The sequence below is a fragment of the Aptenodytes forsteri genome, unplaced genomic scaffold (genome assembly GCF_000699145.1).
Source record: "Aptenodytes forsteri isolate BGI_AS27 unplaced genomic scaffold, ASM69914v1 Scaffold284, whole genome shotgun sequence".
Classification (NCBI taxonomy): Eukaryota; Metazoa; Chordata; class Aves; order Sphenisciformes; family Spheniscidae; genus Aptenodytes; species Aptenodytes forsteri.
The window spans coordinates 1,602,943-1,623,930 of NW_008794445.1; the positions used below are offsets into that span (position 1 = coordinate 1,602,943).

Below are 20,988 nucleotides of genomic sequence, written 5' to 3' on the forward strand. Positions count from 1 at the left end.
GCCCCGGCCCCGGCCCCGGCCCCGGCCCCGCCTCCAGGCACGGGGCGGGGCGCCAGCCCCGGGGGAGGAAGAGGATGGAGGGTGATGGAGATGGGGAGGAGATGGAGAGGGGGGAGCCCTGGGTCTGACGGTGGGTCTGCCTCACCAGGGCATGGCCGGGCTGGGACATCCCCGAGGTGACAAGCAGCTGATCTGGGAGGACAAACCTGTTGCTTGACAGTTTTTCCTGCTCCTCTGTGACAGCCCAGCCCGATCTCTGCAGCCCTGCTCAGCCCTGCGCTCTTGCAGGAGGGGAAGGTGGCACGGATGTGGGCTCGGGTGAAGTTAAGGCGCAGAGTCCTATATTGTTCTTGGGAAGAACGATGTTTCCCCAGGAATTCCCCCAGCCTCACTTTTCCTGTGGGCAGTGCTCTGAATTGCTGCCCCTGCCCTTTAACCCCACCCTGCCTCCCCAAAGCAGGACTGTGTGTCCCCTCCTGCCCCCCCCGATATGCTCCAGAGTCTCCCATCTCCCCAAACCATGACCGCAACCCTCTCACTCTTGAAGGTCCCTTTCTCTCTGCCTCCAGCCACCATCCCTCCACCCCCCATCTCATATCCCCAGCAGGGATGCCCAAGGACAGTCTGCTGCCCAGGTGGCTGCAGAGCCAGGGACACTCACAGGAACAGGTACACGGGCACCAGAGAGTGTGAGGGAGGGCCTGCCACCTCCCTTTCAGTGTCCATGGCTCAGCATCACCATTGGGTTTATATCCCACACAGGTCCTTGCCCCCTGCAACAGGGCTGAGCTCAGCAACTTGTCCCTTGTGGCTCTTGTGCTGTCCAAGATGATGCTTCGTTTTCCCCTTCCCTGGGCAAGAAAGGGGGTGTCCTCTCCCTCTGTGGAGAACCCCAGAGAGTCCCACAGGCACAGCAGTGAACTGGCATCTCCAGCTCCTTCCCCACCAGCACCACCTCCCACCGTTGGGCATGGCTGTACATCTTCCCTGTGCCACCTTCACTCCAGCCCCCCGGCTCCCAACAAGGCCAACGAGGCCAGGAGAGCAGTCTGGGGCCACGACACAGAACAAGTGAGCATAGCTGAGCAAGTCCTGCACAGAGAAGGCTTTCCCTGGGTAGGGGGATGTCAGAGACCCTGAAAGGCATGAAAGACCCCCCCAGGGCAAAGACCACTGCAGATGGGAAATTTTGGGGTCAGCACTGCAGATTGCTGCGTGCTGTTGCTGGTTCAGTCAGATACAGGGTGGATGACCATGAAGGTCCCCCTCACACTACCTCTAGGCCACTTTACAGAGCAGCCGGGGAGTACAGAGAGGCAACCAGCCCAGGAGGGGGATGACACCCGCACCCCCACCCCAGCTTCCCTGTGGCAGCGAGCGTGGGGACAGCAGGATGGTAGTGCTCTACATAAGCTGCTGAAATCAGAGCGCCTCCTCAGGGAGCTGCAAGCTGTGGGCATCCAATCTCAGCATACCAAAAAAATAAAAAGTAATAAGATGGGGACCTGGGGGAAATGGGGGGGGACATGGCTCCATGTGGCAAAGGGCCCCCCCATGCACATGTCAGATCATGGGAACTTAGAAAAGGGGGTCAGGGAAGGGATCAGGGTCCCTCTGTTCCATACTCCCACCATGTGTCCGGACACTGACACTTTCCAGGCACACAGGGAAGACCTCCCTGCAGGGCTAAAACTGTGTGCTCATGCACACACATTCACCCCACCCCAGCCTCTCCCTTTCTCTTGTAAGGAAGAAACCACTGAATCCACTTCTCCTCCCTCCTCCCATGTATTTCTCCCAGTCTCCAAGACTCCTAGCCTTCCCCTGAAGCAAGAACACCTCCAGAGCGTCTCCCATATCCCTTTGGAGGGTCCCTGCAGGTTTTATATTTAGATGCCTTTGAATAGCAATGCTTTCTTACACTGATTTGGGGCAGGGCGGGGGGAGTCATTCACCTTCAGGCCTTACATTACTGCAGGGATGTGAAGCTGGTATGACTGATCAGCTGCCTTTGTGCTAAATACTGGGATTGCTCCCATGGCTAGCCACTGCTCCTGAAGCAGAAATTAACCTCTCCGAGTGCCTCAGCCACACGCCGGCAGCCCCAGGCAGCTGTAAAGGCAGCTTCCATGGCTCCCAGGCATCCTGCAGCAGCACCTCCTAGCCCTGGCCTAGAAGATCAGCTGGGAGGGAAAGGGGGACATAGGCAGAGGATCCTTAGCGATGTCCCCAAAAGACATACAAATACGATTCAAAGCTGCCTTGTACAGAGCATGGCGCCGGGCAGCAGAACAGGTCAGACCCAACCATGTACAAACCAGAATATGCCCAACGCTAGAGGTGAGCACAGCCTGCTTCTTGCGCTGTGAGACACCTTTTTCTGCTGGGGTGCCAGGGATGGGGGGGCCATTCAGTGCCCAGTCCTGTCCCGGGGCGAGCTGGCTGACCCATCCTCGGGGGGGGCGGTGCATGGGACAGAGACCCCAGACTGCTGCAGCTCTGCCAGGCCAGGGGGGCAGCGTGGAAAGGGCTGGTGACTTCCCAGGGTGACACACATGCTGCCTTGCCGATCCCCTCCCTGGAGGGAGAAATCTTGCTCTCAGTGACTCATTACAGGGGCTTGCACAAGGCTGTTACAGCTGGTAATTGGTGCCCAGGGCTGCTAATTGCATTCTGCCTGTTACCTAACCCGTGACTCATTCCTCCGAGCAGGCAGCCACCCCCCAAGAGGTACAAAAAAGGTGGGCTGGGGGGTGTGCAGGGCAGTGGGAGGGTCATTAATGTTTGCCTTGGAGCCCTCTGCCCTGCTTCTCACCCGTGTCCAGAACGATTTGAAGCTGGATTTTGAAAGCCTCAGGGGAGACAAGACGGATAAAGAGAGGACCTGTAAGAAGCCTGGGAGCAGGCGAGGCAGTGCCGCCTGCTGCTTGGAGAGCTGGGTACTGCCAATCTGCCTCCCAGCAACCTTCCTCTGCGTCCCTTTCCCTCCTGACAACACCGATGGCCTAGGGAGGTGCTGAGGGACGTCTGTTTATTTGGGGGTGGGGGTTAGCAGGCACCAAGCTGGGAGCGCAGCCTGACTACCCAAAATGTGGGGGCTTGCTCTTAACCACCCTCAGCCTAGGCCATAAGGCTGGGGATGGTTCCCAGTGCCAGCAGGAGCAGGAGGAGTTGTCAAGCCCCGAATCAGAGTGCCTCACGTGGAATATTTTCCCTGGGTACTCAAGCGCTACTTTTTTCCCTACAAAGATGTGGGTTCTAATCTCCAAATCCAGCCCGGGGTGGATGGGAGCTTGCTTTGGGACTTGTCTTCTCATCAGCTCAACAAGAGTCCCACTTTGTTTGCCTGCAGGGCAAGCACCCTCCCAGGGCGCTGGCTGTGCCTGGATGCTCGGGCTGCATCCCCTGGAGTGGATGTCATTTGGGAGCTTTCATCTGGAGCCATGTGTTACACCAGTTCCCCCATCCCGGGAGCAGAGCTGCATTGCTCCAGGGCAGAGCTGGGTCTTTGCTCTACATTTGAGTGACTGCAGGTTAAAATCTTTTCATTTTCTTTCCTCCCCCCATTCACTCTCGTCCTCATAAAAGACACAGGCAACTGGTTTAGAGCCTGAAATAACACCACACAGGGGACCCGTGAAGATAACAAGTTAATCTTTGCTCAGAGCTTCGAATGTGCATGGCACTAGCAGTGCCCTAATAGCAGGGGCAAGGAAGATACAGAGAGGACTTGACTCTCTGGGGCTGGTTGCCCATCTTCTCCCATTGATCCCAGGAGCAGTGGGCTCAGCCGTCTGCCAGGGCTCGTGCCCCACGAAGCCTCCCAGAGCCACAGGTTCCATTTTCCTCTTGCATGCCCCAGGAAAGATGATCTACCACCACAACCACCACCTCTCCATGGCGTGGGTATCCTGGACCCCCTTTCCCACAGCAGGGCTAATAACAGCAGTTGGTTAGGAGTCAGGACCGTGCCAGGGTGGGTGAGCACGGCTGCTGATACCCAAACCCTCCATCTTCCCTCTGCCAGAATCTGAACCCGCACTCGGCCCCATGTCACAGTGAGAACAGCCCCCATTGGAGGGGCAAGAGGATCTCCAATCTCCTGGCAGTGTGGCTGGGCTCAGTCTCACTACTGTCCCCCAGGAGGACAAGGTAGCTGGCTTGTCACTTCACGATAACCAGGGCATGGAAGGATGCGAAGCTCTAGGCACCTCAGCCAGACACATCAAGTGAGCTTTTCTCTGGCTTTCCCAGAGCAACCTGGCCAACATCAGCACTAGGGAGAGGCAAGGGACTGAAAAACAGGGGGCAAGTAGAAATGGGACGGAGCTAGGTCTGTGGCACAACCCACCTGCCCTCTCCCCACACCTCTTGCTGCCCTATAACAGCAAGAGCAGTGCTCCCTCCTTCCCCTGGAGGCCTGGGCAGTTGGGCCTCAGCTAGACGAGGAAGAAAAACACACTGTCGTGCATCACCCAAATCCTCCCAGTAACACACAAGCCCATAGCCTGCCACCCATTCCCATGATGAATGGTATTTAATTCTCCTTTATATGTGGTTTGCCAATAAAAGGCTCCATTAATAATTTACAAGCAATAAAGAGTACAGCTCCTATAAAACGAGGGTTTGTTGCAAGCTTAGTGTCACTTCAGCCGCGGCAGGGTGTTGGCACATGAGCTGTGCTCCCTGCACCGTGGGGCCGGAGGCGAGGTAGACAGGGGAAGAGGGGACCCAGAGCACACAGTGCTGCAGGGCAGGAGAGACGGAGGTGATGGGGGAAGGGCTTAAAATGTTTGTGAGATATGCTCCTACACAGCCTGATCCTACACAGTTCCCCCACATTCCCCATCTGGCGATGTGACCACGTACCAGACAACGGCAGCCCAAGGTGATGGGGAACAGCTCACAAGGGTGGTTTCCACCATGATGGTGGAAGACATCTCTCCAATAAAATACAGAAAGCTCAGACTGGGGAGGCAGCATGTGTTATGCCCCGGCTCTTGGTGGCCTCAAAGGGACCAGAAAGGCTACCCCTGTGGGCCTTTGCTGCCGGCATCCCCTCGGGGAGGAAGGACACGCTACCTGGAGGAGCTTGGGGAGGCAGGGACCTCCGAGAATATCTCTTGGGGATGGTAGCTGGCAGTGCCCGCTCTGCTACCCCCAGCTCAGTCGTCGCCCTCCTCGATCCACAGTGGGCGGGTTTGCTCCTGGAAGATGCATCCCCGAACCACCTTGGGCAGCTCCTCAGCGTGGCTCCAGGCGTGGGGCTCCACGCGGGCCCAGGAGCACGGCAGAGTGTGGAGAGCCTGCTCCGCACTGCGGCACACCTTCAGCACCTCCGAGTCCCGCTGTCCCACCTTCCCCAGCAAGCTCCTGGGGAAAACACGGGGACAAGTGTTACCCTTGGCATAGAGAGACGGCATGGCAAAAACACCCAGGAACTCCCTCACATGCACACAAAGCCAATTTTTCTGCCCTTTTTTCCCCTCACAGCGGCCCACCCCAACACACAGAGCTAGTGCTCCCACCCCAGTCCTTGTTTCTCCCTTCTCTCTCCTCCTGCAATACCCTTCATCCATGCCACTCTGTCTTTTCTTACCTGAGTCCTCTAACGTTCTTCTCTGTGACCTCGACATGGATAACGACGGGGTATATTTCACTTTTAATTAGATCCCTCACACTCTGAACTCCCAGCTCTAGCAGGCAGTGTTTATTCTGGAAGGGAAATTGAACAGATTTACTGATTTAAATGGAGAAAAAATAACCCCAGCCCCTGACAGTTACATTAAATCAAACCCCATACTGTGAAATATCATTGCTTTTCCAATAGTAATTCCATTAAATGTGGGATTTACAGACAGGGCCAAGAGGGAAGGGGAGAATGAAAGAGCAGGGTCACCCAATCCATCACCACCAACCCAAGAGCCCACCAGACCCCTCGCTCAGCCACAGCCCATCTTCACATCCCCTTTGTCACCGTTGTCACCTACAGCCCCATATTTCTCCATCTGCCCTGAGCAGAGCTGTTGCCGCTTTGGTGAAGATGAGGAATGTGAGAGCAGGGAAGTCAATTCTGTGTGTGGCATTTCCCACCACCTCCCCCACGAATCCCCAGTTGCCATTTCTTTCACCTGAGCTCAACAGAGACTCAGGGAAAAGTCTGTATCTGCTGCTCCACAACCCCACAGCACCTGGACCTAAAAAACCCTCCAAATTACACAGTCCCCAAGCAAGCAGCTCCTTCTCTATCACCACACCGCCCTCCCTCTTCCCCTGCTCCGCTGTCCCCTCCTCTCCTCCAATCTGAATGGGGTGCCCCACCCTGGCCCTCTCTCCCCACACCAAACAGCTCAGCACCTTCTCCATTGCCTCTCGGATCATGCGGATTTGCCTGCTCTCTCTCCAGTCCTGGGGGGCACTTCTAGACACAGGGTGCTCCTGAGCGTGGGTAGCGCTGGGATCCCCTTCTGTCAGCTTCTCTGCGAGCCAAGAGGAGATATGAAAAGGGAAACATCAGCCCCTTCTCCCTTTTGCATGCACTTTCTACCTCAGATCCTGCACGTTTGCTGCCGCGCTGATGCTTATCGAGTTCACTGTTTATGGATTCTGGAGAGTGAGTCTAATTATACAACATTACACATTGGCATGGATCTCCTGCACCTTTCTGTGTACAGAACAAGCAAGATATCACAGCTGAAGACACCTTGCAGGGCAAGAGCAGCACTTGTGTTGCGGTACCGCAGCAGCCTAAGCCAGCTCACAGCCATTATTCCCCCTTCCCCACTGCCACACTGTCCCACCCTCTTCATAACAGAGATGGCAGAAAAATAATCACTTTAATTTGCCAGGTAGGTTTTCTGCAGGGTTTGTGAGCTGCATGGGCTTGTAGATGGCTCCAGTGAGTGGCAGGGCTGGGGAAGCAAGGGGAGCACGCAGGAGAGTGAGAGGAAGATTGGGGGCAAGCTGAACCTCCTTTTGTCGGAGCCTGAGTCAGCTCCCCCCGCTCAGAGGCAGAACGACAGCACCCAGCAGCCAAGGCAACACCAGGCAGGACAGGAGCAGAGGTGATGCTGAGGGAGAGAACTGGGGGCAGAGCTGGCAGGACAGCGAGGTCCGGCGTGGTCGAAGCAATGACTGCCAGGTGCCGCTGGTAACTCCCACCAGAAGACAAGACAATGCACGCACAGAGACCTCACTTGGCAGCCACAGGCTCTGCAGCCTGGCGTGGCTGAAGCAGGCGCCGGGCTCTACCTGCTGACCATGCTGCTCTAGGCAGCTGCCCACACTGCCACTGAAACACAAGCAGGGAACCTAACAAGGCTTTTAGGAGCTGCTCACCCCTAAGACAGAAACAAAGTAATGTATTTAGGAAAAGGCATGCCTGGAATTGGGTCCAGAGCATGTTCCAGCTCTCCCAAGCCCCAGGCTGAGTGGGCATCCTCTGCTACCTCTGCCTGGTGACAAAGGGTACTTCTCAGGTAGAGCTGGATACCACAAAGCCATCTGTCCTTTGGGAGCAGCAGGCTCTGCACTGGCTGGGGAGTTCTCCAAGGCAAAATACAGGCAGCGAAGAAAAGAGAAACAGCTCGGGGCTCCCAGATCACCTTCCTTCCCTCGCAACAGGCAAAACTGGCAGAGGAAAACAGAGTTTTTGCCCCCGGTGTAAAGTCCCCAGCCGCAGTAATGGCTTCAAAGCATGTCCCCATGCAATGTGAGGAGGACCCTGCAGAGGGCTCAGTAGGACAGGATATATGGCCAAGTCACTCAGATAAGGAGCCCAGTGGCCAAAATCTGCAGAGCCGTCCTTCTTCAGCAAACCAGAGATTTTTCACTACCTCCATCACCACCACCCCAAAAAAATATACCGACTCATTTTTCAGTCCTGCAGTTGGCAAAGGGAGAACTCTAAACACGGGGAAAGGAGACAGATGGAGAAGGGAGGAGGAAGGGGGAAAGAAGGAGTTGTCCTCTGTGAAAATTCCCTATGGGAAAAAAGCCCTTTCCCCAGCAGCCTCTGCAGCAGTGTGTCAGCCTCACGCTGCTGGCAGAAGGAAGGGGACAGCAGCACTAAGGCTGGGTCCTCTCATTCCTGGGAAGGAAGAACTGGTATGAAGTCAACCTGCAGATCCCACCTCAGCCAGGGGTTTCATCTCTGGGAAGAGCCACCCGGAGCAGCAAGGCAATGCCACCGCCACCCGCTCAAGGGAAGAGAGAGGATCCCCATGCCCCAGGAGACCAGAAGAGAGGGGTGGCTTCCCTGTGGGCCAAAGGGATAGGACACAGTTAAAAATAGGAGGGAACATCTTGAAGATACTCAGCCCAAAAAGGTGACCTGTCAACGGGTATTGTCTAGGAAGACTGAGAGACCCCCACACTTAGCCACTGAAGAGATGCCTCACGTCCTCTCCAAGAGTCCCATGAGACCACGTCTCATACTTCCGGGACTAAAAGCACCTCTTCCCTGAATTGGACTCACCAAGGCCTCCGCAGAAGTGACATACTTGAGCAACATCTTGGCTTTCCACCGTATGGCTAAGTGGCAGGAGGTAAAATGGGAAAGCAGCCCTGGGAAGTAGGAGGCTTGTGTACTCTACCTCATAGGTAGCCATAGGCTCCTGAAACAGCCTTGGACATGTCAACCACTCATTGCTGCCTACCTGCTGGGCACATGTGGAAGTCCAGGCGAGAGGTGGGCAAGTCCAGCAGGTTCCTGATGAGCCGTGGTGCAATGCAGTTAGGTGACAGCACCACAGGACGGGGTGTCTTGACCACCACAGGGCGCACCAGGCTGTAAGGCTTCAGGCTCATGTCCGGGTCTGGAAGACAGGAATGAAGAAGAGAAAGCCAAAGGTGAGAACATGGGAGATGAGGCTGCCACTAGCCCACAGACCATCCTGTTCTTCCTCTACCACCACCTCATCCTGACTCATGGAGGCACCTATCAACCATCTTATGTCCCAGGAGAGATCCTACCCTGGTTACAACACTCACCCACAGGCAGATACCCTGGCTGTAGCCCCCCTTGCCCATTTCCTGGGACTCCCTTGAGTTACACACTGGTTTATTCTCCACAAAAAGTTAGATGACCCCAAGAACCACAGAAGCAATGCAAAGCCCCATAAAGCCTAGGAAAAGGAGCATGAGCTTCCCAAAATCCCATTAGTAGGGTTATTAGAGGGATCCTGAGCAAAGAGACTGAGGCATCCCAGATGCCAGCGTCCCTTCAGTGCTCACAGGGGACGACTGGGTCTCCAAAGGTGATGGGGCAGGTGCAGGGTAACAGCTCACCTGAGCAGGGGTCCAGCCACAGCTGCTGAGGGGGCTGTTCTGGGCTCCTCTGCGGTTTGGGTTTCACCAGGCGCAGTTGGTCCAAGGCCCGTTTCTTTAGCTGAGGAGAAAGTGAGGGCAATAAAGCTGAGAGCATAGACAATTTCAAACACACACACACAGAGCTGGCTGCAGAACACCCGCTGTCAAAGGGGATGGAGCACACATACAAAAAGCACGGGACCAGGTCTGCCGCCCATCAGGTTCAGTCTGGGAAGTGGGGAGGGGGTAGGAAAGCAGCCACAGAGCAGTAACACTGCCTGGGCTATAAGCCCCTGCTCTGCTTGCTAACCCAGCTGCCACCTCTATACGAGTCGGTTTACCAACAGAGTGGGACAGATTGCATGCCGAGGTGGTGGGGTGGCCATAGGCACACACACATGGTGCTCATTGCTGGCTTCTTTGGCTTACGTTATTTCTGTGGCCCCTCTGCTGCCCAGGCATCTGGCCCTTCTCCTGGATCTTCAAAAGCTGGTGAGCCCTGAAAAGACAGAGAGGTTGCACTCAAGCAACTCTAGAGCCCCCAGGGATCGTAGCCTGCTGTGACCTCTTCGCCAAACCAGACAGAGACCCACTGAAACACAGGCATATCAAAGCCCTCACTCAACCTCCCAGTCTCTCAAAGGCACCCAAATACTACCACACTGGTCCCCCATACAAGGCTTGGGCAGCCCACACTATGAAAAGGCGAGTCTGCACCCCTCAGGACTCCTAGGGGATGCTCACCACAGATAAATGGGGTAGGTACCCCAGGTACCCCTCCTGCCTTCCTCCTCGCCCTGGTTACCTGCTGTAGTTGGGCACAGTCCCCTTGTCCAGGTCACGCATGGTCAAGGGATCGACGCGGGAACAGTACCACTCCAGCCGCCCTTTGTGCATGGTGTCTGTGACATGGAGGATCTCCCGACACTTGACGCACAGCGCGTAAGGGTCTGATGGCTCCAGGAGGGACAGGTTGGTGCGTACATAGAACGAGTCTCCAGAAAACTTCTTCCCTTCTTCTAGGGCTTCCCGCAGAGGCTGGTATCCTGAAGCAGGAGATATAGGTCATCGGTGGGGACACAGGAGACAACTGTCACCGACAAGATAGGCAAGTCCCCAGCACAGCTGTGATGCTACAGATTGGGATGGGGGGTGCAGAGGAGGCAAACAGACAGAAGGTCTGTACCTCCATCCTGTAACTCAGAGGATGCACATGTCACACGAGACAGGGAAAGCTACCGGAGCTACGGCCAACCCCTGTGTCACACATGGTGGCCTAGGACCAAACAGGAAAGGAGAGAGAATAACTGAGATTTACCTCCAGGGCTGGGTGGAGGATCTGGAAAGGGAGGCAGAGAGCTCAGACTCAAAGGAGACCCAGCTGCCAGGGCCTTACCTTCCAGGTCCAGCTGGAAGACAAGACTGGAGGGCTCATCCCAATGCAGCAGGCTCAGGTAGGCGACCTCCCGCGTGCAGTTCTCCAGGGAAAGCACCTCTTCCTTCAACGACGGCACCCTCAGCTAGCAAGGACCTGATGCCGTTAGACCTAGGGGCTGGAAGAGCAGGCTCTGCCCCCAGCTACCTCACCCATCAGGGTTACCCAAGAGACGTTACAGAGCAAGGCAGGCCCAGGGAAAGCTCTACCTGAGGACAAGGCATCCTCAGTCTGCCTCTGGTTCCCTCCTCTGCCTCTGAAATACCTGCTGCCAGCCACCACCCAGTCCGGATGCCAGGCTGCTGTGAAAGCAAACGTGTGTGCATGAACACATGTGGGAGTGGGGGCGGGAGAGCTGGTTTATTTTCAGTTACAGGTGGGATATTAATTCAAGTAGCGTAGCTGAATTTCAAGTGGTGTCATTCTCCCCTCCCTCCAGGAGCTTACTTCAGAGCAATTATTCTCTATAGCTCAGAGAGGTCATGAAGGCCTGAGAAATGTCATTCTAGAATTGATCGCTTCACAATGGACATGTGCAGGATGCAGGATGCAAACTGCTCTGAAATACTACAAGGTGACAGACAACTCCAGGGACATATAGCCACATTGCCATCTTAATCTGTGTGACTCCTTTTTGTTTGTCCCCCCCCAGAGCAGAAAGAAGTGTTTCAGAAGGTCTCAGCATTTTTACATGCGCAGGTACACTCGAGTGCCATGAGACCTGGATGGGTGTTTGTGCTGCATAAAGCTCTAGGCAGGGAGCAGTCCTGGGAAACAAGAGAAATGGAGCTGGACTTCAAGCTGGGTAGCTGCCAGCTTGCACTGGGGCTCGCTCCGCATTCCTTGCATCATCCCAGATGCCTTGCAAACCCACAAAGCGAGCCCATTCCCAGACTCACCTCAATGAGCCGGCACCCTTCCCTGAGTCCTGCATCTTCGGCCCGTGAGCTTGGCTTGACCCACTGGACGTAAATCCCTGTCCTGTTCCCTCCAAGGATGGAGATGTCTGCTCCAAGCCTCTTCTCCTGGGGTGGGGGGTTGCTGGGGTGACCCACACTAGTGAGCTGTACCACCAGTGACCTGGCAAAGAGAAACACCAAGTCTAGCAACTGAAGTTTGCTGCCTTTTCTAAGAACCGGTCCCCCACACCTTGTGTCAAGCTACAGGGTGTTTATTGTACTGAGGGCCACGAGGTACAGAGCTCACGATTCACAGCCATCACCAGGGCACACACACGGAGCTTATGAACCCCCATCACCCGTTCCACCTCACCAGCCCCAACACCAAAGCCAAGCTGGGCTCCCCTGGACCTCTCCCTACCTAGACAGATGTGTGTCCTGCCCAGGGCAACATCCCCACCCCTGCCATAACATATGGGACAGGACAAAAAAATGGCATCCTGCTAGGAAGCAAGGACTATAGGATCGTCATTTCTCTCCTCTCCCACTAGCAATAAAGAGCCCGCAAAGCAGTAAGGAAAGACCTCCCAAGCGTGGTCCCCCAGCACCGCAAAACGTCCCCCCAAGCAGCCGGTTCAGAGTGCCTAGCTCAGAGAGCAGCAGTCACCTCCTGGTGACCTCCTCATGGCTGGGAAGCGTGGACAAGCAGATCTCCGACTTCACCCTGGCGTAGGTGCTGCTGGAAGAAGAGGAGAAGGCCCCAAGCGAGGCGCTAGCAAAACCACTGCCTAGGAAAGAGAGCAAGAGGGAGAGAGGGGGCACATCACCTCTCCGAGCGCTGCAGGGAGCTCACGTTCTCGGGGTGGCAAGGGTCTGTCACACCCCTCCTGGGCATTTTCTAGCATCTGACTGGGAAATTGAGGCTGCAGGGAGGCTTTGAATGGTCACCCTCCTGGAAAGGGTTTCCCGTGTCTCCTGAGAACAAGCAAATCTTTGCTCCCTTCATTAGCGTTTCGGTCAGAAGGCAGCAGCAGCCATGGCCACCTGGATGTGCCTGAAGGAGATCAGCCACCAGCACCCACCACAGGACCTGCCAGCACCAGGAGCTCTACTCCAGGAGATTTGCAACCCATCACCCAGGGTTGTACAACCCAATAACACGCCAGGGCAAAGGCATTTCTCTCTTCTGTTACCTACTCCCTCAACTCCACATCAAGTTCTCCATCAAACGCAGCTCTCCATGAATTAAACAGAGCTGATGTGAATAGCTACCTGTTCTGCAGAGGACAAGCCAGCTTTTCCAGCTGCTGTGCCTGGCATAGCAGTGGAGGGGACGTGTGGGTCCACAGCACCCTGCTACAGGTGCGGAGCCCTCGCAGTGAGCTGCACAAACCAAAGGCGCGAGGGAGGGTCAGTTGTCCAACCCCTCTCCCCACAGCCACCACTTCTTTTTAGCTAAGCCCTTTGGGGAAAGCCCCCACCCTGGTACCTGTTGCATCTTCAATGCTGCTAAAGGAGCCACAGGACAAGCTACAAAGGAGACACAAAGGTGAGCTGTGACGCAGCAGCTTTTCCAAAGCCTGTTTGCATCCTGTTCTCAACCCTATCCCCATAGCCTTCCCCCACTCCCCAGAAGCACCCCCCCAGCCAGCAGGCAGCTCCCAGCCAGCCTTCCCACTCTCACTCTCAGTTCCCCACTCCAGGCTCCCCCCCCCCGAAGCACCCCCCCAGCCAGCAGGCAGCTCCCAGCCAGCCTTCCCACTCTCAGTCCCAGTCTCCAGGCTCCCCCCTCCCCTCCCCTAGAAGCACCCCCCCCAGCCAGCAGGCAGCTCCCAGCCAGCCTTCCCACTCTCAGTCCCAGTCCCCACTCCAGGCTCCCCCCTCCCCTGCCAGCCTGCTCTCCCTGGCCCCTAAAACCCCCCCCAGAGGAGACACAGCCTCAAGCAGCCCCCAGTAATCACCTTTTGTAGGGCATGCACCTGTCTTCCCGCTGCCGACGGAGGATGGAGCCAATACAAGGAGGAAAAGGGAAGGTGGAAAGGCGGTTGATATCCTTCTCACTGTCGGGAGTCACCTCCTTGGGCAGAGTGAGAGAGAGATGCCTGCTAACACCAACACCCAGCACCACCTCTCCCCTCCCTTTGGGAGAGGTTGCAAACAGCTCCTAGGGTACCACATGCCTCTTCAGGGATCATCCACCTCCCTCCAAACACCCAGGGGCATCTTGTTTTCCCAAGGAGAGAGCACGGATGGAGATGCACAACACTGCATCCCCATCTTTTTGCAATGTACAAGCTATAGGAGTAGTAGCAGATGAAAGGAATAGCCAACCTTGTAATTGCATTTCACTTTTAGCCACCGCACACCCTGAGGTGTGAGTAACCTGTAGGACTACCCACTTGAGAGTGCTCTAGGATGAGGGCTCAAAGAGTCAAAGGGAAATTGCCAAGAACCTGACTCCATTAAAAACAATACGGTGCTGCTACAGGATTCAAAAGAGCTGGGATTTCTCCCCCAGCATGTGTAAACTAAACAGTTTTTTGGGGAGGATAACATCTTACACGGGGCTGTTGATCTCTAGGATGTCATATGAGATGAAGAGAGTTTCACTTCCCCCTCTTTCCCACCCAGCTGAGTGCTACATGCTTTGGTGCAGCGTTGGCCAGTTTGTTAGAGACTGAGAAGAAAGCTTCGCACCTGCGACCTGCTCCCACCTTACACACCACCCCATGCCCAGTCTTCCACCAAGTCACAGCCCCATGATGAGCCCACTCTGATGCCTCTGTGCCCTTCTTGAGCAGCGTGGGTCCCCACTGCCCTCAGCTGAGGGTCAGCCTCTCATGATCAAGTGCTCACCATGCTCTGAGTGGCCGAATCCCCTGGGAACGGGATAGCAGAAACCCCCAGTGCATCCACAAGTCCAGTTGTAAAGCTGGTAGGGTTGTCTACAAGGCTCCAGGTGCTGCTAAGGTTGGAGCAGAGGGAGTAGGAAGAGCTGCACATCTGGGAGAGAAGGGACTCCATCATCCCATTGCATCCCCCAGAAATCAGTCCTAACCCCTCTGCCTTCTCTGTTCTCCCTTCTTTCTAGCCACCCTCACCTTGCCCAGGCTGCGACTGCCTTGGCACCGCTGCAGTTGTGCCTGCAGCGTGCTGTTCAGCCCTTCTGCCTGGCTCAGCTTGCTTAGGAGCTCGTCCCTCTCCTCCTCCAGGGCCCGCACCCGTTTGCGGTACTGGTCCTTCTCGATCAAGCTCTGGGAGTATTGTAGCTGCACCCCATCGCGGCTCTGGATTGCCTGCAAGGAGCCAGGCTGAGAGTGAGAAAAGGCAGAGAACTGCACTACTAACCCCCACCTCCCACTCTGGCATGGATGGGGAAGATCCACTGGGGAAGGAGGGGGTATCCACGGCAGAGACAAAAGCCCTGGTCCTGCTGGGAAGTGGAGAACTGGCGGGAAGAGCAATTCACCTGGTCCCGCTCTTTTTCGATCTCCTCCAGCTGCAGCAGCACTGTGTTCATACGATGCTTGTAGAGATCACAGTCCTTCTGCAGCGTCTGGTATTTCAGCTGCAGATCTTCCACCTCCTGGAGGTACTGGCAACAGCGAGCAGCGAGCATTAGCCCTCCTGGAAGTGATTGCTGTGGCTTCCAGCCCCCTCCCTCCCCTCGCTTCCAGGCCCTGCTCAGTGTACAGGGACGGGGGCGGTGATGGATGCTCTACCTTATCCCTCAGCTCTTCGGCCCAATGCAGCTCGTTCTGGAGGGAGTTGAGTTTCTGGCAGAGATCCTGCCGGTCATCTTGGGCTTCCTTCCAGTCATGCTCCAGGATGTCCAGCAGGATCTGCTCAGAGCCTGGCACTGGGACCTCACTGGGTGTCTAGGAGGTGAGAGGGTACCCTCACTGCACCACAAGCACCAAGGGAGCACCAGACCAGGGCAGTGATGACTGCCATCATCACTCCTGCATTAATCTACTGTGCGCTCCAAGGCACAAAGTCACACTTGTGAGCACATCCAAGAGTGACAGAGCTGGAAACAAGGACCCATCACTGCCCAGACCCAGAAGCAATGGCAGCCACCACAGCCAAGCAATATGCTCAGAGGAAGGGACAGCGATGTCCCCCATCTTTCCAGTGCTCATGTCACCAGCACTGGGGGGTCACCAGGACAGGAGGTGACCTGGAGCCTGCCCTGCCCTGTCATGTACCTGCAACATGCCCTGCAGCTCCTGCAGCGATGCCGTGAGCCGCTGGTTCTCAGCCCACAGCTCAGACACAGCATCAGGGTGGCCCCGCTCCTCCACCTCTCGCTGCAACGGCGGAGGCGCCTGTTTCCGCAGCAGACTGCACTCCTCCTCTAGGCTGGTCACTTTGCATTTCAGCTGGTCCACCTGCAACCCAGGGAAGAAACATAGTCTGACACACACAGCCCTGCACCTCTGCCTTAGCGGGAGAGTGAAGCAGAGAAGACGCTGGGCAGAAAAAGGGTCTGGAGGCAAGGAAAGCGAGGGCTGGGCAACCACGCGAAGCCATTGGACCAAGGTTAGCACAGCTGCGCACAAAAGCTTTTCCCTGCAGGGCAACGGAGGAAGATGTACTTGCATAAGCGCATTCAGTCCCAGGATCCTCTCTTGGTGCAACAACTTTCTTGCTACCTTGGGGCATCCTCAGTGCCTTGACCCTGGGTGGACCAGGGACCTCTGGTGCGCTGCCAGGGCCAGCAGCTGTGAGTCTCTCAAAGGCTTCCCGGCTCCTAGAACAGCTGAGAAACAAATTTGCAGCAGAAAAATCCACTAGAGGCTATCCAGTGCGGAGGGGTCACCTCTGGCCTAGGAAGCATTTGAGGCTCAAGCCGCTGGAAGCGGCAGGGTACCACAGATGCATCATCACACCCTGGCCTGCTCTCACACTCCTCCACCAACATGTCACTGGAGACAGGGGAGGTCCATTACTTTTAGGAGTAAGGGAGGTCCTCACAGACCTGTAACAACTGATGGGGTTCATCAAGTGATCGGGGACCGGTCACTTCTGGACCCTGGAGCCAGGAGGGGAAGGCAGGCTGGGACCTGGTGGCCCACCCTGCTTCCAGCAGGATTCCTGCACCCCATAGTCACTCACAAGAGATTCACCTCCCTGCTCAGAGGAGGCCCAGGGGAGCTGGCATTGGCAGGAATACCGCATAAAAGGTAGGAATACCGCATAAAAGGTAGGAATACCGCATAAAAGGTAGGAATACTGCATAAAAGGTAGGGGAGTATCCCAGGGCTGGCAGAGCAGGATGAGGAATGAAAGGTAACCGCGGGGCTGCATGAGAGGTCCAGGCCCAGACTGGTGGGGGGAATGCCAGGAGGCAGCAGAGCACTGAGGAAACTGGGTTATTAATAGGTTCAAGGTGGGGCTGTCCTTGCCCAGGCAGGAAATGGGCGCATGTTTGCTGGAGGTGAGAACTTGGCAGCTGGAGTGCAGTGTCAGGAATTCCTTCAGGTATGCAGTATGATTCTCCCAAACGTCATGAGAGAGACAAGGAGGCGGTGGGGAGCAGCGGGGGGGGTGGAGATGAAGGCTGGGCCAAAACACTTCTATGAGCAGCAAGGTGGGCTGGGCAGCTCTAGGCAGCATGCACGCACCCAGTGCCCCGTGCGTGGCTGGCTGCACAGCCACCATCCTCACTAGAAAGAGGAAAATGCAAGCCCTTTCCCAGGGAAGGAGTAAATACAAACACACAGCTTGACAGAATCAGCTGCCTGCTGCGTGCCTGTGCTGCCCGGACACAGCGCAGGCGCCCATCAGCAGAGCAGGCTGTGCAGGGCAGCGAGAGCGTGCAGGAGCAGACAGGGCATCTCATGGTACCAACGGCCAGGCTGAGAGAGCTGAGAGATGCCGGGGAAGGCATCGCCCTGGCAGCTCCTCTGAGGAGTTGGTTCTGTCTCCTCTAGGTGATGTATCTTCAGCTGCCCCAGGGCAGCAGCGAGTCTCCCATGCCATGCCCATGACTTGGATGCTCTGCCCGGCTCAGGGGGCATGCACCCTGACACCCGTCCCACCTGCCATCAGCTCCTTCACGCTCACGGGCCACCACGCATGGACATCTGCATGCATCTCCCTCGGCCGTCAGACCCCCACCACCTCCCACCACCAACCCCTGCACTCCCCGGGACCGTACCACCAGCTGCAGGTCCCGGCTCCGCAGCACGGCCATGTTCTTCTCCTCACAGAGCTGTGCGTAGCGCATGGCCATCATGTAGTTCTCATCCTTCAGCCTCAGCAGCTCCATGCTGTTGGTGTCCCACTCCTCTCTCAGCCGCTGGCAACGTTCCTGCACCTTCAGGAGCTCCTGCAGCTGCTGCTTCAGCCGGGCCTGCTCTTGCTCCAATGCCTGGTTTTTCACCTGGAGCTGGTGCTCCTTCAGCAGGTGCTCCTTCCGTTGAGCCCTCACCTTCTTCACCTCCATCATCAGGAACTGAGTTAGTCCCTCAGGGCCTTCCTCATCTGGGGGAGACAAAGGAGAATCAGGTCCTGGCTGCTGAGACAGGTGTAACCCCAAAAAAAGCAACCCAACGCTCTGTTTTCCATCAAGGGGTGCCAAGCTCTCCTGTGGGTTTGCAGCCCTTCTTGTCCCAGGCTTACAGCACCATGGTCCATCACACATGTACATATGGTCCCCTCCCTTCCAGATCCAGTGCACAGAGCTGTCGGGGTTCCTCACACACAGGTAGCATGAACCAGGGCTTTATACATGCACATGCACAGATTTCTGGCCCTTCTCATGTGAGCAGCGGCTGAAGGGAGGACGGAGCACCTGCCCCTACCCAGGATCATAGAGCAGCGCTGGGCTGGCTCCCTCCCTGTTAGCCGGGTGTAGTGCTCTGGGTAGTAAAACTCTAAAGACTCCAGGAAGGCTTCATAGCCTCGCTTCCCACGGCGCCGGAGGATGTCCATCAGGTAACCTGGAAGAAGGGATAAAGAGCTAGGATGAATTCCCTGCAAACCAGAGAGAAAACAGCATAGACCAGCTTCGTGATATGAAATAGCATCTCCACCAGTTCTGCTTGGTGGAATGGCTGGAGGAGGGAATGGGGTGGGAGCACTGCCCTCGTCTGTGTGCACCCAGGGGGAGGCCCACAGAGGATGAGAGGGACGTCTGGCTGCAGAGCATCTCAGAGAACAACAAAGCTGGGGTAGCACTGCAGTGGAGGGACCAGGAGGCCACAACACCACATGCTGGGTAGCATCCACTGCATGTCAAAACCACACTGTCCCCCACAAACCAGGCCCATCTAAGTTCAAGTTTGTGCTTTCTCCCACCTGTCTGGTTGCTTTTGCAAGGGAATCGGCATGAATTCAGCACCTCCTCCTCATCCTGCTCATCTATCACGCGGCACTGGCGCAGGTATGGGGTGAGCTTCGCAGGGTTCAGGGAGCGGGTCAGCTGGTGCCGTGCACTCTCAATCTTCTCCCAGATGGTGTCTTCTTCCTCCTCCTGCTCTGAGAGGCTGCAGGCCTGGAGAGGGGCATTCTCCAGGGCTGGGAGGATAAAAGGAAAGAGAAGGTCTGAGGAATGATGGAGGAACACAGGGTAAAAGGCATGAGTGGGCATGGGAGAACATGAGTCGAGGTATGATCCTGCAAATGATTCAGTAGTCTTACAAATGGGACTCAGATACATCAGAAGCCATTTTACATACAAATCAGTCCAGCAGGATCTTGAGTGTCCACCCAGGGCCTTAGATATGCAGGAGGCAGAAGGCAGTGGTACATAAACGAGTGAGGAGCATACACAGTAGGAAGTCTAGGGAAGATGTCATCTTCATCCCTGAAGCATTCTTCAATCCCCCCGACTATCACACATCTTCCCTTTTTCCCCACCCCTGACAACGGGAAACTCTGAGGACCAAGAGTTTTCACAGCCCGGGACATGCTCTCTGATCCTGGGGTGGGAGAGGAGGGTTTCCCTGGGGATCCATTTGCCCTGTGCATGCCCCAAGCGTCAGTGACCAAACTGAAGTTCTCAAGGGCACAATTCCATGGAGCACCTTGGCTACAGGTACTGGAGCCAAAGGGGAATCGCAAAAGCGTATCTTCCATGTATCTTCCACACATCCATGTGGAGCCCTGAAAATACGTTAGCAACAAGGCAATCTCTCTGTCAACCAAATAAAGCAAGAGGGACCCCCTGAAGTCAACGGACTGAAAACCCTTAGAGCAGTGGTGAACCTGCTCCATTAAGTCCTACAAGCTGTGATGGAGCAGGTATGTGCAAGGAGCTATCTTCCCAGCTGTGTATCAACTCAACCAGCGTTACCTATTTTCACTTGAGAAATAAAATCTGCTTCACAGGCCAGCACAAATCCTTTTAGCTGGCAAGGCAAAGCACAGCAAAAGATCTTCCGAGACCTAGAAGCCATCTCTCCTCCCCAGTGTGCACCGTTACCTGCCGCTCTGGTGCTGGCATAAAGTCCAGCTTTCCTACCCCAGCCACACAAACATTCCCAGGGGCAGCGTAGAGGTTCATGTTGCATGAAGGCAGAGGGAAGGAAATCTCCCACTCTTTTTACTTTCCTTTGCATTTTGGGTTTTTTTTTTTCTTTCTTGTGGCGAGAATGATATCATGCGATTTCAGACAGCCAACTAGCACAGCAAGGAGGATGGCTGAGAGAGCTGTGCAGAAGTTAATCCTCCAAGCAGAAATATGGGAGGCTCAGGGTCTGCTGAATGAAGGATAACAGGAAAAGAGAATTGTTGAATCCACAAGAGATACTCAAGTGTCTGATTTCCAGCACCAAAGGTCTTAGGAGCCTAAATACCAATACAGATCTGGATCGTGCTAGGTTGAATAAAGAAAACAAACCGCATTTCTTGCAGAAACTGATCTCTCTCATTTGGGACTGGCTTGCTTGCCACAGGGACACAAGTATGCAGATGAAAGACGCAACAGCAGGTCACAGAAGTTGCGCTGTTTTGAGCTCTGCTCCTCGGCAGCAGATTTATGCCTTTAAATCAAAGTGTTTCCCCAAGGAACCCAAGCCGGCTGTGCAAGCTGCAACCAGCTTCTCGGCAGGCAGGCTCGGCAGAGAGAGAAAGAGAGGGCGAAGGGGTCTGGGAGCCGGTACCCCTCCTCCCGCCCGCCTCGGCCCCTCCAGGCCGGAGGGCCAGGGGGGAGGCAGCGCTTCCCCTTTCGGCCAGCCGAAAGGCGCTCTTCGAGGAATGGCGAGCCAGAGGCCAGCCCCGAGGAGGTGGCTGGGAAAAGAGGAGGAGAAGAGGAGCAAACACCCCACCACCACCCCCAGAGCCCGTGCGAAACCCACGCCCCCGGCCGCCCCGGGGCGATGCCGACGGGCGCGGCAG

General features: G+C 55.8%; 1 protein-coding gene across 1 annotated transcript in view; it reads right to left on the reverse strand.

Moving 5' to 3' along the window:
* Positions 1 to 5,165: 5,165 nt before the first annotated feature.
* The window catches only part of CARD10 (caspase recruitment domain family member 10), a 25,741-nt gene continuing 9,918 nt past the window's right edge, over positions 5,166 to 20,988 (reverse strand). The window contains exons 2-21 of the mRNA XM_009290088.1: positions 18,949 to 19,167; positions 18,453 to 18,590; positions 17,807 to 18,132; positions 15,852 to 16,034; positions 15,366 to 15,521; positions 15,113 to 15,238; positions 14,745 to 14,939; positions 14,500 to 14,646; positions 13,605 to 13,720; positions 13,133 to 13,173; positions 12,311 to 12,431; positions 11,644 to 11,824; positions 10,706 to 10,829; positions 10,115 to 10,355; positions 9,739 to 9,808; positions 9,289 to 9,388; positions 8,658 to 8,816; positions 6,358 to 6,479; positions 5,600 to 5,715; positions 5,166 to 5,373 (exon numbers count right to left, since the gene is read on the reverse strand). Of these exons, the coding sequence (XP_009288363.1) occupies positions 5,166 to 5,373; positions 5,600 to 5,715; positions 6,358 to 6,479; positions 8,658 to 8,816; positions 9,289 to 9,388; positions 9,739 to 9,808; positions 10,115 to 10,355; positions 10,706 to 10,829; positions 11,644 to 11,824; positions 12,311 to 12,431; positions 13,133 to 13,173; positions 13,605 to 13,720; positions 14,500 to 14,646; positions 14,745 to 14,939; positions 15,113 to 15,238; positions 15,366 to 15,521; positions 15,852 to 16,034; positions 17,807 to 18,132; positions 18,453 to 18,590; positions 18,949 to 19,167 (3,089 nt within the window). The remainder of the gene's footprint in view (positions 5,374 to 5,599; positions 5,716 to 6,357; positions 6,480 to 8,657; positions 8,817 to 9,288; positions 9,389 to 9,738; positions 9,809 to 10,114; positions 10,356 to 10,705; positions 10,830 to 11,643; positions 11,825 to 12,310; positions 12,432 to 13,132; positions 13,174 to 13,604; positions 13,721 to 14,499; positions 14,647 to 14,744; positions 14,940 to 15,112; positions 15,239 to 15,365; positions 15,522 to 15,851; positions 16,035 to 17,806; positions 18,133 to 18,452; positions 18,591 to 18,948; positions 19,168 to 20,988) is intronic.